Here is a 17,566-nt window from a genome sequence, read left to right on the forward strand (position 1 = left end):
TGACTCTTGGTTGAACCATTGGATGGCTAATTTTATATTATTTTATAAATTTATCATCAAACTTTATTATTTTATACCTTACAATTATATTTAAAATCAATATAATTATATATATAATTTTAATTATTTAATTAAATATTTAAATAATTCTATCATAATTTTTAATTAATAATAAAATAATAATTTACTAATTAATTAAATATTTAAAATTGAATATACATAATTTTATTGATTTTTGTTTTGAGATATAAAAACATTTAATATTCATCTAATTTTTTATGAAAATTATTGTTGGTTAAGTTAAATTGAAGATTTTTTTTTTTAATTTCATTTTTGTTACATACTTAAAGTTGAAAATAATGGAGTATCATAAATGGTTTCGAATCAAGTCAAATTTGAATATCAATCAACTGAAGTTCAACTTAAATTTAGAATAATTGGCTCGAGATTGAGTTTAACTCAATTGAATTATCTGAAAAGAAAAATAAGAATCGTTGATATGCTTATTTTTTGGTATTTTGAGCCAAACACTAGAGATTAATACGAATTGAACAGAGCCCAAACACACTTTTGACTCAAGTTCGATTCAAATAAAAAATAATTTTGCTTGAGTTTAGTTTGAATTCATCAAGTCAATATTAAGAGTGGTTCAAGTTTGATCTAAATAAAAAATGATTCGGTTCAAGTTTGACTCAAAATTATGGTTCAAATTTGTGACTCAGATATGTGATTTAGACTTATAGTTTGAATTTGTGATTTATTGACAAAATGACGTTGTTTATTTAATAATTATTTAACATAATCCGAATTAAGTCATGGTCAAATTTGAACTGAATTGAATTATTTATCTAACTTGAGTTTGGCTCAAATAAATCAAATCTCTTAACTTAAACTTAGTCATATTTAAACTAAACGAATTCAAATTGAGTTGAATCAAACTAAGCCAATTTCAAACTTAAGTCAACCTGGTTTGGGTCTAAGGCTACTAAACATGGTTGAAATTATAATTTTTTATCTCGAACTTGATTTAATTTAAACTAAATATCGATAAAAATTTGAATAATTCAAACTAAATCCAAAAGTTATATATCATCCATTTTTTAAATAACTTTTAGGTACAGCAAATAAATTATTTATTGATCCGTATTGTCATATTCCGTATTAATCTTTTAATAAGATATTTATCGAAGTAAAACATTTTAGTAATTTTTGAAATATATAAAATACTTCTAATATATTTATTAGGTATATTTAATTCAAATCAAACTTAAATTAAAAATAGTTTAAGTTGAACTCAAATCCAAAATCATTAGCTCGAATTTGATTTTGATTGGCTCAAATGATAATCAGTAATGTCTAAAAAAAAAATTGTTAAAAAAGAATAAAAAAATCATAAAAAAAGAACTTTAGTGTAACAACGGAGATAAGCTCTTGAACTTAAGTTAAACTAGATCTTCAACTTGAATATTACTTGTTCAAGTTGAACATAAATTCAAATCCGAATTGATTCAATTGGAATCCACCCCGAAATATATACCAAAGTTTTTTTTAAAATTTTTAATAATTATAATTTTATATTTAATTTTTAAAAGTAATAAAATAATAATGATATTTAACAATAAAACTATGTATACAAGTAATATGTATAATTTTTTATACAAATAATGAGATATTAGTATGTGATTAAGTTTTGTTTTATTTTTAATTTAAAATTATCTAATTCTATGATAATATATCATTATTTATATAAAAAATATATATATAAAATTATTTTTATATTTAAATATTTAATTAATATTTTATAATATTATTATAAATTAAAAATAAATAAAATATTCAAACATTTAAAATTAATAAAATTATATACATAATTTTTTATAAAAATTATTTTATATTGTTTATAATTAAATATTAAATATTTTTAATTTTTAATTATCCGACCATTATATATTACTCAATCAAAATTAAATACACATGCCCATTAAATCTAATAATGTTCATTAATGGAACCATGGGAGCCCACGGCATGATTCCGTAGGCCCGCGCTATAAATGCTCCATAGTCAGCACAACAGCTAAAGCGTCTCATAAAACGTCTATGCACCAAGCATTAATACTTCTTTTCCCCGCCAAACCGAAAAAAACAAGGAGTCTTCTCTTTTTCGACTAAACGACACGCCCTTTCGCATTATTGGAAGAAAAAACGCGAACATGATGTCAAAAGACGGGCTGTTTAGCGCGATCCCGACGACCTGCGTCGTCCTGAACGGCAGAGGATTCGTCGGAAGATCGCTGGTGTCTCGCTTGTTGAGACTCGGCAACTGGATCGTCCGAGTCGCCGACTCCGCTCACTCTCTCCAGCTCGACTCCTCCGAGTCCGACTCGCTCCTCGCCGATGCTATATCCTCCAGCCGCGCTGAGTATCGGCATGTCGATGTTCGCGATGTGTCTCAGATCAAACGAGGTTTGTTAAAAATAGTAACGTAATTGGATGATGTATGTACGTAAGTTATGTCTGCATATGTGTATATGAATGTGTTTTGGTTTCTGTTTGGTTGGGAAAAGGATATAGTAGAATTGAATTGTTTGGATTTTTAGTTGGAGTTCATTTTATTTTCTAAGTTTTTTCAAGAGTATTTAGAGACAAAAAACAAATGAATTAAGAAGGTATACATATATAAGCTCATGTTGTTCGGATGAATGTTGTTCCGGTTGCTGAGAAAATTTGATAAGGATTACTGAATTTTAGTTATAGAATTATGTTTTTTTTTTTAATTTAAAGAGTATTTAAAGACCAGAAAAAGGAGGAAAACATGAATAAAATAAATGCATATTGTGTGGATTTGAAAAGCAGTGTTTGGTTGCTTAGAATTTGGAAAGTGGAGAAAAAAGGAAAATATTCTAGTTATTATTGTTTTACCTTTGTTATTGTCTTTTTAGCTGTTATCCAGTTCATAGACTTGCTGTTGAAGATAACTTTGTGCGTTGCACTTTACATCCGCATTTTTTGCAGCTTTTGAAGGTGCTTCTGTTGTTTTCTTTATGGATAGCAGCGGTTTGGACATGAGTGATTTCTACAATTGCTACATGGTCATAGTTCAAGGTAACTGGGATTTCTCAATGAAGTGTGGAATGTAAAGTTAAACCGTGGGTTGTGCTAGTTATTGAATGCAATGATATTAAATGTTGGTCTTGGTAATCATCAGTGTTACATTTTTTAACATGTAATTTGTTAACATATTATCAGCAATTTAGCATGACAATATGTGTTACAAGTGTTATGTTGTATGTTACCAAAATGCACCATTCTGGTTATGTTATCAGGATGGATATCCTCTAGATCATTTTTAACGGAGTAATAATTGTTTGCATTTGGACTACCATTCAGGGGCAAAAAATGTTATCAATGCTTGTCGAGAGTGTCGAGTTAGACGGCTTATATACAACAGTACTGCAGATGTAGTGTTTGATGGTTCACATGATATTTATAATGGAGATGAATCCTTAACATGCCATTGGAAAGTAAGTTCTGCTTCTTACTGCATTTCTCTTAAAAATGTTCTTCTGATGTGTAATCATCCTTTGATCTTTTGATGTATACCTGAGACAGTTTCAGGATATGATGTGTGACCTGAAGGCTCAAGCAGAAGCTCTAGTCCTGCTTGCTAACGATATTGATGGCCTTCTGACATGTGCTCTTCGTCCTAGCAATGTTTTTGGACCAGGAGATAAACAGTTTGTACCTTTTCTAGTGAATTTAGCCAAATACGGTCGGGCAAAGGTATGATACATTATGTCCAATTAACTTACTATTGCTTTGTTATTCGCAGATTTTTTTTTTTTTGTAAGTTATCAAATGTGAGTTTACTCTAATAGACCATTTTTTTTTTTTTAAATTTTATCCCTAAACCTATGTTATTGATGATTCTCTTTTGTGTCCTTAAATCACAACTTTCGAAGTACATTTTTTAAGAAATTCTTTTTGATAAGAAACTATAAACTTTGCATTAAAATAGTATTTGGTTTTCTATTTCTTTGTTGCATGTAGCGTTTTGTATGGCCTTTTTTAAGTAACAGGATTTCTCATTTCAGTTTATTTTAGGAAATGGTGAAAATATGTCGGACTTCACCTATGTTGAGAATGTTAGTCATGCTCATATTTGTGCAGCTGAAGCACTTGATTCACGAATGGTCTTTGTGGATGTGGCTGGAAAGGTGACTATATATATACATACACGCGCACGCACACATACACACAACATATATGCACTTAAGATCAGTGCATAAGAGAGATTTTTTTTTCTTTGAATTGACATGTAGGCGTTTTTCATCACTAATCTCAAGCCTATGAAGTTCTGGGAATTTGTATCACTTATATTGGAAGGCTTAGGATATCAAAGGTAAAGTAGCATTCTTATTTTGTTATGTTATAATTTCCATACAAGCCCTAGGTGACATTAACTGAAATGTTGCATTTACAAAAATCTAAATTGGTTCTTTTCTTTCTTGGTTGATGTGATTCCGGTTGTTATAAACTGAAAATAAGTTACCAGTCAAACACAAAGAAACATCAACGTTATTTTTGCTAATTCATCTATTTGATAAATGAAACAAGGAGGCTAGACAACCTGAAATGACTATTCCTATGATTATGATGTAATTTTCATTGTGGTGCTCTTTATATTCTCGTGGTTTTCTTGTGTTGCTGTATTAGGGTGTGGACTGAATCTTCATTTCTTTTTTATAACTACTTTCTTGGGTTTCCTGATACAAGGAACTGAACATGAGGCTGTTCATTCTTTTTATCGCAGACCGATTATAAGACTTCCTATTCGTTTGGTTTGGTATATTTTCTTGCTTGTCAAATGGACACGTCATAGTTTGGGCTTGAGATCACATAACCATCCTCTGTCGGCATTTTACTTTGTTCAATTAGCCACACATACCAGGACATTTGATTGCACTTCTGCGCAAAAACATATTGGATACTCACCAATTGTCTCCCAGGAAGTAAGTTTCTTTTGGCTTTTTGATGTCTTTTCTTTATTCATGAATAAAATTTTGCCAACTGTTTAATTTTTTTTTGGGTTCTACATCTAATGTGTTTACTCAATTCAAATTCTATTATCCTTTATTGCAAGACTTCTGATTTTGTTAAAACTGGGAATTGTTGACATTTTATGTGGTTGCATCCTGTTTTCTGATCTTATTGTCACACAGGCTATGGAAAGTAGAATTATATTATTGAATGGAATACCTAAGGGGAAAAAAAAGGTGATGGAGAATAATGAATTAATAGGAGAATGGCAGAAATTTCAAAGATGGAAGAACTTTCTTCTGCATTCAGCTTTTTGTTTATTTATTTTTGTGTTAAGAATCATTATGTTGGAAAAAAGATGAGTATCAGAGGATGGAAGAATTAACTTTTTCTTCACCACATTGAAGTTCTATATGAAATTTGTACCCATCATATGAAGCTCACATCAGGCAAACATATTCAATACATACATACATACCCAAAAGTTATTGCAACAGTTGAAATGTATATTGGGTGGTTTGGTAGAAATTTACTTTTTGTGAAGGCTACTTCTCTTATTTTTTGTTAGAAGGAATGTGATTAAAGAAATTTTTTTTTCCATCTAAAATTGGATTAAAATAGGGGAAAAAATATCTTTATTGGTGGGGGACCTTTGGATATTTCAGCCACTTTCTCTTTCCCATTACCTTCTGTCTGACTTCTTGCCAAAATACATTTGGATCTATACTAGGTTAAGTGAATCCACCGCATAGCACGTAGTAATATGGAGTCTACTTCTCCATTTTCTATATGACTTAATTGGGGAGTATGTTGTCATTATGTGTTTGAATAGATGTGGAATGTTTATTGTTTGACAGCTTATGTTTGTGATAATTGTTGATTGTGCAGGAGGGTGTCTCTTCAACTATTGAATCATTCTCTCACTTGGCCAAGGACTCACCTTTAGCGCATTACAGTGACTTAAATGAACAATCAAAAGTAGAAAATCTGCTAGGCGGTGGGAAAGGTTGGAGCCACTTTAAAAATTTCTTTAAATAGACTCTAATGTCAACCTTTTGAAATTGTATGGCTGAAGATTATGTTTTTACAAGTCTATTAATGTTCACTTCGTTATGTTGGTTGGCAAACATAGTGGCTAGATATCAAATTGATAGGCACAACAAAACTGTTCCAGGTATTTAAAAGTAATTTGGCTAGTTTGTGCTTGATGTGAGCTCTAATAATTTGCAACAGTTCTCAAGTTGCTGTTTGATACTTAATTTTTAGATATGTCATGTATCATTGTCAGAAGGATATTTGTTAGCTGGTTTTGTATATTTATTTTTTTTGTTGATTAGTGAGGCATTTTTTTGTTTACTGTAAATTGACCTTGAACTTTGTCTCTTCAGTTGCAGACATTTTGCTTTGGAGAGATGAGAAGCAATCATTTACATACTTTCTTGCACTGGTTCTGTTGTTTTACTGGTTTTTCCTTTCTGGAAGAACTTTTATCTCATCTGCAGCCAACCTTCTATTATTGGTCTCAATTGTGCTTTTTGGATATGGCTTCTTACCGTCAAACATGTAAGCAAAAAATTTTGTGGTGTAAGATCTTTCTCTTTTCACTGCTTTATCCAACAATCAGCCATTTTTCCACTCTTGTTGAAACTTATTATTTACATTTTAAATTTCTTTGACTCTATACATCTGGGACGCTCTGCTGCTTTTGTTGATTTGTTCAGGAATTTCTTAGCTTTCGCCTTCACTAACCGCTTGGCTTTTATCAGTTTAAGTGGTTATCTTGTCAAGTTGATTGTTTGAAAGATTTTTCAGATCTGCTAACTATATGGTATGCTTTTTCTACAGATTTGGTCTCAAAGTTCCAAGTATACCTTTGTCTAGTTTTGAGGTCTCAGAAACTCCATTAAAAAATTCAATTGCAACAATAGCATTTCTTTGGAACTGGGCTATTTTGAATTTAAGAACATTGGCAAAAGGAGATGATTGGAAGAACTTCATCAAGGTATGGATTGTGACCCTGATTCTTCTGCTATGCATGTTACATTTCAAAGTTGTCTGTCCTAATGTCCCTAGATATTCTTACAATTGTTGTAATATAATTTTTTTTAAGGGATGTAGATCCTATTGTTATTCGGATATTGATGTTCATTTGTTTCATAATGTTGAGCAACATAGACATTATGTTGTTAATAATAGCATATGTTGATTGGATTGACTAGTTAGACCGGTTTAACTGGGACTCAGAGACCAATCTAGTCTGATTGAGCAGTCTAATAACTTTAATCATTGGATTGTTTTGAACCGCAGTTCAACTAGGTCAACTGTGTCAGTTCATGCTTAAATTATTGCTTTGTTGCGGATCAAGGACATATTGACATCAACATATTATTTACACATTTTTATTGCATTTGCTGGGAATGGTGCAATACCATCAGATCATAAATGAATTTGTGGTACATTATAAATATAGATATATTTAAATAGTGTTGTTTTCCTGGCTTGATTGTCGGTTTAATTGATGAGACTAGGAAAAACCTGGATTGAGTTTTTAACAAGGTCAAGGCCCGGTCGGATTATTAAATCATTGCTCCAAAATGACTTTTTTGCTTGTTGCTCTCGATTTTCTTTGATGAATTTTGGGCTTACACCATTTTTATACTGATTCAGGTTCTACTTAAACTTTATCTTGCCAAACTGATTCTTATTTGGTCTTCTTTGACAGCTGTGATAGCCGTAGGTAAGGAACTCTTATTTTCATTTTCCATGATTAATTTGATATCTCATTATTTATCTTCGCAATGACCTTATCTGGAATTTAATGCAGCTCTGGTCTTCTCCTTCACCGCATTCTTCATTTATGAGCAATATGAATCAGAACTGGATGGCCTAGCGATGCTCCTTTTTAACTGTACAAAGCAATTGAAATCATTGTTGACATGCAACCTTCTGGCTCCTGTCGCATCATTTCTTTGTAATTTGAGGATATTGCATAAGCACAACACCCCCAATGTGGTAAAAGATAGGCAATGACTCTTGGACTTGACATATTTCTCTGCTGAGTTTGATACTGCTTGTACATGATCTGATAGCTTTATTAGGCAGGCTTTGTACACCTGGAAAAGAATAGAATATAGACGGGTATATATTCATATAGTGCAAATTCAGTTTCATTTTCTCATCCATTAATACTAGTTGTGAATGTTCTATCTCTTAATTGACCATTAGTTATCTAGTGTCTTTATTTTTCCTCGATTACTCAGAAACGTTGAATCGCATCTCATTGGCTTAGCAAAAAGTGAAGCAGACGAAAGATTCAAGGTATCGTATGACTTCCATATTTGTATTGAAACTCCATTTAGAATATGATCAAGGATAACAACAGAGGTTCTCTTTTGTGTGTCAAAAACATCTTCCTTTCTTTTTCCTTAAAAAATGAAAAATTGTAAAATCATATGTCGAAGGATTTTTTCCCTCCGTCTATAAAACCCCTAAAACTCTTCACTTCCGCCTCCCCTCCTTATCTTAAATCAGAAAATCCTTTTCTAGGATTAAAGATTTCAAGATTCATGGACTCTTATGTGAACAATGTTAGTGAAACTAATTAACTCTCTCGAGTTTGAATTGACTTACACACTCCCGTGATTTGATATTAAAAATTAAACTTATAGTTTTATTGTTTTGAAAAATATCTATCTCTACCTAAGATTCCAACATCTTACTACTACTTAGTACTTAGCACCTAGTAACTAGAGCAAATTCAAATATTGTTTGAAATTATCCAATGGTAACAACTTTGTTAACATGTCTTCGCTTTATCATTGATGTGCACCTTTACTACCCGAGTCCCACCAAAGAAATCAACTCTTTGACATGTTGTATTGACTTTTTCGGATCAAAACTATCTGGGTAATTCTACCTTTAATAAGGTATTGTTTCATCCTTTGAGTCACCCTATTTTGTTGTGCAGTTTTTGCAAATGTGTCAATTCCTTCTTGTTGAAGTCTATGAACTCCTTTGACATAAACTTCATATTTCTAGTCAGACCTAAGACATTTGATACTCTTACGACTTTGTTTGTCAACCTTGACTTTCCATTATTTGAATCTAGAGAACACTTCAAATTTCTCCCTCATGAAATATTCACAAAACCTTCATTGAAAATTCGTTAGTGAAAGTCACAAGGTATCTGGCTCCACTGCTCACTAATATGTCCTAATTGCATGTCATTGTCTAGCAGTACCTTGGTTAGATTCTGAGAGTAAGCAGATCTACCGCCCACAATTGTACTACCTATCAACTTGTACAAAATGTTATTAATCCGCTTCCGTTTCATCACTATCATTGTCCCTACTAACACCGTTAAAATCCCACTACCTAGAGCTGTTGAAAACCCATGCACTGTCATCTCTAATTGCCCTAATGATATCGGATTTTTCTTCAATTCAGGCACACGTATGACATTTTCCAATGTTCTAACTTCTAAGTATATCATTGAACATTCATATCCTAACAGTCCTTATCCCCACTGTCCTGCAAGTATGATTGTTTCCCAGAACTACACAAATAGCATCACATATTTTATAACCGTGGTGCGACGAACATGCTGAATCCAATATCCAATTATTAATTGGAGAATTGCTACCTCCAATAGATCACCAACCTTATGATTAAACTGAACCAATTAAGATGCACCATGACAAAAATGAACTTGATATCCAAGACACTACGGTATTATACATACAGGGATCTTATTAGTTGAAGGAAACTTTAATGGTTCCCAAATAGAATTTACTAAGAACAGCTTCATTATCATAGACAATATTTAGATAAATATTTGATTTCACTTTCTCCGAAGTCCAGATTTATAAATAAGTTACAACCCTCTTAATAACTGTATTAATTGTTTGGATGCATATCAAGAAGTATCCTAGATTATCTTTATACAAAAGAGAAGAAATAAATGGTGCCTAATCAAGTGGCCATCAATTCTAGAATTTACCTGCAGTTGCACTTAACTCTCAAGTGTCGGTAGAAGCAGCTAAGAGCTAACTAATAAATTTTGAGTAAACACACCTTTCTTAACAAGAGGAGCTGCTCGCATTATTGTAATTCTTAGGTGTAGTTGATCCAATGTAGATGTATGGAATGTGAGCGATTTTCAACCAATCCTCACCAACATTTTTCTTGCAGCGATTTTCAAGCCTTGGACAGTCCCTGATGGAAAGATGTTGGAGGCTAGTCAGATGGTGCAGGCCTTCTGGGAGTGAAACGACACCAGGACAATCTGACAATGCTAAAGAACTAAGACCAGAAAGGTTTCCTATCCATCCGGGTAAATTTTCAAAAGCAGGGCAGCTATGGATTTCCAAGCTTCGCAGGGATGTGACATGTTGTAGCTCCTCAGGGAGAGATGCCAGCTTGGGACAGCCCAAAATGAACAAACTCTTTAGCATGGAGAAGTTTCTGAAGTTGGCTGGCAGAGAATCCAAACTTGGGCAGTACATTATCACTAAATGCTCGAGAGCTGTGAGATGTTGCAGCTCGTTTGGTACAGATGTTAAGTTGCTGCAGTTCTCAATGGAAAGGGATCGCAGCGAACTCAAACCTCGAATGCCCTCTGGCAAAGTTTTAAGGTTGCTGCACTCACTGATCTCCAAAGATTCCAACGAGGAGAGGTTCTGAATTTCTTGTGGCAGAGAGATTAGCTGTTGACACCAACGGATTGTTAATGATTTAAGAGCGATCAGGCTTCCTAACTTTGAGGATATGGAGCGAAAATTTGGACAGGAGCAAATTGTTAAATACGTGAGACAAGGATTGTTTTGAAGCAAGGTTTCCAAGATAACCAACTCTCCAGTAAAAACATCAATAACAAGATTTAAGAGAGTGGATAGGTTTGTGGCTGACCTTAGAATCATTTCGTTGCAGTTCCTCAACTCTAGATGCTGCAGCGACGAAAAAAAAGGCAAGTTTTTCAACCTTGGACATCCATTAACAGTTAGCTTGAAGAGTGAAGGAAATTCTTCTTTCGCATTTGTGCCCTGCCAAAATTCTAAATTGGGAAACTCAATGAAAGTGAGTTCTTGCAGTGATTGGAATGGTCTTCCTGAGCCTCTACCACAAAATCCACTCCCAATGTTCTTCACTGCAGGCATGCCACGCATGTAGATAACCTTCACGAAAGGTATTTGTCCAAGAGCAGGGAGCTGTTCACATCTTCTACAATTAATCAACTTTATATTAGTCAGATTAGGGAGATTAGAACCACGAATCCATCTAGGGAAGTAGCCACCAGGATAACCTTCAATAGACAGACTCTTCAGATTTTGGTGAGGTCGAAGACTCATGAGCAATTCCTCAGCCACTCTGTCATTTTCATCATTTCTCATCATTGAACCATCATGATTAGAACCCCATGAGAGACCCACTGATCTAAGCTTTGGCTTGTCTCTCAAGTTTGCATCTATTGCTCCAGGTACAAATACTGCATTTTCCAACCGTTGAATCTTTAGCTCACCGCCAATTGGTAGGCGGTACAGCTGTTTGAGGCTTTGGCTTGCTTGGGTGCCTACAATGAATATTGGCAACGTTTGAAGCTGCAACAATCTACCAATATTATCGGGCAAGTGAGACAGTCTGTCACAACCATTTATGATCAGATGCCTTAGTTTAAATATCTTTGTTAATAGTCTCGGTAGTTCAGTCAGATCACAGCAATATGAGAGGTCCAGCACCTGCAGGTGACTAAGCTCGCAAACAGTTTCAGGTAATGTTTCTATGAGGGTGTTTGAGATGTTGAGATACCTCAAAGATACCAAGCTGGCAATTGAATCAGACAGCTTTTTGATGCCACTACCACAAAGATTTAATGCACGCAGACATCTGAAACTTGAAAAAACTTTGGGAGGGGCCTCTCCAAGATTACCCTTGGAAAAAAGTAGATTCAGGGTTCGTAGCTTCTTTGCTTCATACAAGGATTCTGGAATGGTTTGCAACTCAGAATCACAAACAACAGACGAATGATGAGTTCTGGCTAGGTGTTTCGACACATTACCATGTACCAGTACGACAGATTCATCTCCAGCGACAGACTGCGCAAGATCATGGATAAGGTTATGCATTTTGCATTCTGTTACACTACCGTCACAATCTTTATTCACATCTTGGAAGAAAAACATCCACATTAAGTCAGTGAAGTATTCATTGCCTATGTCCTCAAGTGATTTTCTTTCTTTGGATTGTATCAAGCCTTCTGCAATCCAAAGATGAATCAAATTTTCCTTCTTAATCACATAATTTTTAGGAAATACGGAGCAATAAGCAAAGCAACATTTCAAATGTGAGGGCAAGTGACTGTAACTCAACCTCAAAGCACGAAGAACCCCATCTTCACCTTCACATGCATTCTGAATATCGCTTTCCTGCACATATAGCCACTCCTCTTCCTCACGCTTGAAACGCATAAGACTACCAAGTGCTTTCGCTGCCATAGGTATTCCTCCACACTTTCTAACTATTTCCCTCCCAATTGCCTCTAACTTAGGGTAATCTTCCCCAGGTGCAAAAGCCCTTTGCTTGAACAACAACCAGCAATCATCATCTGACAAAGTCTTTATATAAAAAGGGGAAGCTGTTCCCACTAACAATGCAACCTTTGTACTGCAGGTAGTGACTATGACTTTGCTTCCTTCACCACCATCACTCAGCGAAATCCTCAGCTTATCCCATTCATCCGGATCTTCGTTCCACACATCGTCTAATACAAGTAAGTATCTTCTCCCTCGCAACAAGCTTCGAAGTTGAGATTGAAGAACATCCATGCCTAAGAAATCAGACCTACTAACAGTAACAGATTCTATAATCATCTTCATGATCCTCCTCACATTGAACTCCTCATTAACACAGACCCATATCCTCAGTTCGAAATACTCTGTCACCCTCTCATCATTATAAGCAAGTTGAGCTAGGGTGGTTTCCCCTAGACCTCCTAATCCAACTATAGGGATAACAGAAAATCTACCATTAAACCCACTTCCTCCATTTGACAATACTAACTCTAATATAGCTTCTTTATCTTGATCTCTTCCAACAACTTCTGATTCAATCACAAAAGACCCAGTTTGTCTTTTCTCTTCAGCATCACACCTTGTTTCAACAACCTGTTGTTTCAAGCTAAACCTAACCTTTTCAGCTGCCAAAAACTCTAGTCTTTTTCTAATTTCTTTTAGCTTAGGGAGCAATTCAAGATAAGCTGCAACTGGTTTCAACGAAGGAAGGAATTTCTTCATGCCAAAGCCGTAATGGCTTCTTGACATTACAACATCCAAGTCGAACACATCAAATAAACCATCAATATCATAAGCAACTTCTTTAAGATCAGCCAGCCATATTCTTAAGGCCTTTTCATTCACTTGTCGCTCCTCTGCATCTTCAACAACTGCTTGAATGATGCTTAGTGAATGTCGAAGCTTGTCTATCTCATCCTCAAACCCATATGTAAGAGCTACTTCTTTCAAAAGCCGAGAAGCTACTTTGTTAAGAACTACTTCCAATAGAGGGCATAAAATAATCTCTGCCATTTGCTGAAAGAATTCAGAATCAGCTGCAAGTTCAAGCCAAAAGTTCTATGTCTTGTTATTAGAGGAGAATTCTATCAAGGTTCGCAAAAGTCAGCGTTTAAAAGATACCGCCATTGCATTGGCCTTTGATGATTAGTTTACTAACTTCCAAAGCATTACCGGCCACCGGTATCGGAAGTATTGACCCGCCACCCATATTTTCCAGTGTTTTTAAAACCCGCATAAATTGTAGACCAACTTATAATCCGGTTATGTACTATAATGGATCTATTTTATATATAAATATTGGTTGATTTGAATTTCGTCAAACCTAGTTAATTAGTTTAATTTTTTCAATCTATATAATGAAATATTAATTATTTAATTAATATATTTAAAATTATATTTTATAAAATTTATATATTCTATGTTTAAAAAATATAGTAAATATTTTATTATTATAAAATGCATAATAAAATATGACATATTAATTAAAATAAACAAAAAAATTTATCATCAAAACGTTTTCAGGTAAACTTTTGAAGCAGTTATTTTTACAAGCAAATTTATTATATATTTTAATAATATTTTTTTAATATACTTTTCCTTCGGTCGTATTATTTCTTGACATAGCCGATAACGATATACTTTATCAATACATTATCACGTTAAATGTAAAATAATTTAATAACTTATATCATAATCAATCAAAACTTCCATTGAAAACTTATTATGAAAATTTTCATAGATAAAAGTTTAAAATTTTGAATATTAATTTTTGAGAGTGGTTCGGTTTTGTTTATTTATTTAGTTACTGATTATATTAATTGTGTAGATAGTAAATATTTATTGTATTAGTCAAAACAGAACAAGTTTTGATAACAAGAAGTAGAAATGCAATTTTTTGAAAATTGAATGTTAATGTGAGTACGTGTGTAAAGTATGAGTGCGAGTTTTGGATTTATTCAAATCAAACTAAAAAATGAACTTGGACCAACTTGATGCAAATCCACTTCTATAAAAAAATAAGATGAAGTAGGAAAGTCAACAAATAAATCCTAGATGGATATAAATGACGGTGTTACAGATGCAGGTGGCTTTCCATCAAATCAAGTCAAGAAAAGGGGTGGGAATGCATTTATTATTACAAGAAGAAATTGGAGAGGCTAATGCAGAAGAAGAAAATTTGGCCAAAGGAGTGTGAAAACATTAATGGCCTTGGAAAATTTTATTTGAAAATGGCCATATGCTTGCCTGTAGGGCTGGACTCGAGTTGAGCCAGCTCGAGCTTGGCTCGGTCCACCCCAAAACGAGTCAGGCTTGGCTGAGCTCGAGCTAGCTCGATAGTTTTTTTTAAAATTTTTTTATACAAAATGACGTCGTTTTGATCAATATATATTAAAAACGATATCGTTTTGATAACGAAAACGAGCCAAACCAAGTCGAGTCGAACTCAAGCCGCCCATATATGAACCGAGCTGAGCTCGGCTTAGCTCGAATCCAACCCTACTTGCCTGGAGGGGTGGCCAATATTTGTATAAATAACCCCCTCTCTCCTCACTTCATATACATTCTTCTTCTTTTCATCCAAAAAAATCAATCTCTCACTTCATTATGCTTTCATTTCTTGTTTCATTATAAATCTCTCTCAAAGCTTCTTTCTTTTCATTTATTTTGTTATATTTATAACACGTTATCAGTATCATCTGCTCATGTATATTATAATCCTTCTATTATATCGTTATACTGCTTATATATTATAAATACAGATATCCCCATTGTAATGTCCCAGTTAACCTTTAATTTTTCCTATTATAATTATATCATATTTGCAACCTGAAGTTTGTAAAATTATACATCTGGACCTGAAGTCCTGAAACCTTTGAATCAGACTTGAAGTCTAAAAATATCATAAATTTGGACCTGAAGTTCTGAACATTATTTGTAACTTGAAGTTACAAAAATTATGAATATAAACCTGAAGTCCTAAATATGATTACGGTATATAATTAGTAACCTGAAAATTACAAAATCATTAGAAAATATATATAAGCCTGAAGTCCTATATTTCACTGATATATTTATTATAATTACATCTCACTTGCAACTTGAAGATTGTATAAGTGATGAAAATAATGAAATGGAAATCTAAAATATTATGTAAGTTTTACATACTATAATATTATGAATATTAATCATAAAACCAGAAGTTTTGTGAATATATGACAAATACGAACATGAAGTTCGAACATAATTTTTCTTCATTATATGACTAATTATTATTTCTTTCATCAACCTACAGTTGGTGAAAATGACAAATCTTGTAAAACTTTAATATGTTACCCTTCAATTGGATAGAGAAAATTATTTTGAATGCGCATTGGACACAGTTCTCCATCTACAATTAATGAGCCTTGGAGAAACATTAAAAGAAGGAAATAACACATCCCAATAGGATAAATCTAAAACTAATATTTTCCTTCGTTATCATATCCATGAAGGGTTACGAGCAGAATACGTGGATATTATGGATTCACTGAAATTATGGAGAAATCTGAAAGAAAGATTCGATCATCATAAATCAATAACATTACCGATAGCCCAGTATGAATGGACTCATTTGCGCTTACAAGATTTTAAATCTGTAAGTTAATATAATTCTGCTTTGTTCAGAATTGTCTCCCAAATGAGACTATGTATAGAAAAAATAACTGAAGAAAATATGTTAGAGAAAACTTTCTCCACATTTCATCCTTCAAATATGTTCCTACAACAGCAATATAGGGAAAGAAATTTTAAAAAATATTCTAAACTGATATCTTGTTTATTGGTGGCTGAGCAAAACAATGAATTATTATTAAAGAACCATCAGAGTCGCCCCACTGGTACTGCACCGTTCCCTAAAGTGAATGCAACTACTAGTAGTAGTTATCGTGGGCATAGACGAGGTCTTGGATGAAATAAGTTTCGATCCAGAGGTGGTCATAATAGAAAATATTTTCACCTTCAAAGGACCAAAGATGAAGCAAAACAGGATAAAGAAAAAATGATACAGAGTAAACCACAAAATCATGAAAGTAAATGTTATAGATGTGGTTCTAAAGGTCATTGATCGCGTACCTGTCATACGCCAAGACATCTGATAGATTTATACTAAGCATCTATTAAAAATACAAACCAGAAGATCGAATCAAATTGTGTTGATAATCTAGACCCTGTAGATCTAGCAAACTTTGACCTTTCAGAATTTCTTCAAGACTAGGAAATTATGTCTATTATAGTGTGTAATTAGTACTATATATTTCTTCCTTTCAAATTTTGTAATAACTAATGTAAATTTTAAAATGAAAGGAAATAGACTCCAAAATTGAAGCGTTAACTTCAAAAGCTGGTGATGGAAACCTGTGTTTAGTCGATAATACAACCACCCACACTATATTAAAAGAAAAGAAATTTTTCTTAACTTTATCACCAATAGAGGCTAAAGTAAATACTATATCAGGATCAATCAATCTGAATGAAGGCTCTAAAAGAGCTACAATTGTGTTAAATAATGTGACCAAATTAAGCATCAATGATGCATTATATTCAAGTAGATTGAGAAGAAATCTACTGAGTTTTAAAGATGTAAGAAAAAATGGTTATCATTTTGAAACCATGAGAGAAAATGGTGCAGAATTCATCTGTATAACTAGTAATGCTTTATGATCTGGATTGTATTATATAATCATAAAGACAATTGAAATCTATGCAGTATCGAACTAAAAGTTCGTTGATCCAAAAACATTTATGTTTTAACATGATTGTTTAGGCCACCCAAGACCTACAATGATGCGTAAGATTATTGAAAATTCATATAGACATACATTACAAAATCATAAAATTTTATTGTCCAGTGAACAATTCTGCAGCGCCTATTCTTAAGGCAAATTAGTAATAAGATCATCCCCCTCCAAAATTGGAGGTGAATC

The 17,566-nt window shown here is 33.2% G+C and overlaps 2 protein-coding genes across 5 annotated transcripts; one reads left to right on the top strand and one right to left on the bottom strand.

Moving 5' to 3' along the window:
• The first annotated feature begins 2,083 nt into the window (after positions 1-2,083).
• Positions 2,084-8,251, top strand: LOC123221140 (3beta-hydroxysteroid-dehydrogenase/decarboxylase). 3 transcript variants are annotated; one of them, XM_044643861.1, is made up of 13 exons: positions 2,084-2,463; positions 3,013-3,102; positions 3,388-3,521; positions 3,616-3,780; positions 4,092-4,214; positions 4,320-4,399; positions 4,811-5,009; positions 5,926-6,043; positions 6,170-6,211; positions 6,426-6,600; positions 6,883-7,039; positions 7,705-7,774; positions 7,862-8,251. In XM_044643861.1, exons 1-13 carry the CDS (start codon positions 2,211-2,213, stop codon positions 8,065-8,067), a joined length of 1,812 nt encoding a protein of 603 aa, XP_044499796.1. In that variant the 5' UTR covers positions 2,084-2,210; the 3' UTR covers positions 8,068-8,251. The 3 variants fall into 3 exon arrangements, with proteins under 3 accessions (XP_044499796.1, XP_044499795.1, XP_044499797.1); XM_044643860.1 differs by having other exon boundaries at positions 2,085-2,463; positions 3,610-3,780; XM_044643862.1 differs by lacking the exon at positions 6,170-6,211 and having other exon boundaries at positions 2,086-2,463; positions 3,610-3,780.
• Positions 8,252-9,858: 1,607 nt separating this feature from the next.
• Positions 9,859-13,692, bottom strand: LOC123221139 (disease resistance protein RGA2-like). 2 transcript variants are annotated; one of them, XM_044643859.1, is made up of 2 exons: positions 10,945-13,692; positions 10,603-10,742 (listed from the first exon to the last, which is right to left on the bottom strand). In XM_044643859.1, the coding sequence occupies exons 1-2, from the start codon at positions 13,614-13,616 to the stop codon at positions 10,739-10,741; spliced, it is 2,676 nt and encodes an 891-aa protein (XP_044499794.1). In that variant the 5' UTR covers positions 13,617-13,692; the 3' UTR covers positions 10,603-10,738. The 2 variants fall into 2 exon arrangements, with proteins under 2 accessions (XP_044499793.1, XP_044499794.1); XM_044643858.1 differs by having other exon boundaries at positions 9,859-13,692.
• Positions 13,693-17,566: the final 3,874 nt, after the last annotated feature.

This window comes from Mangifera indica, chromosome 7 (genome assembly GCF_011075055.1).
Source record: "Mangifera indica cultivar Alphonso chromosome 7, CATAS_Mindica_2.1, whole genome shotgun sequence".
Taxonomy (NCBI): domain Eukaryota; kingdom Viridiplantae; phylum Streptophyta; class Magnoliopsida; order Sapindales; family Anacardiaceae; genus Mangifera; species Mangifera indica.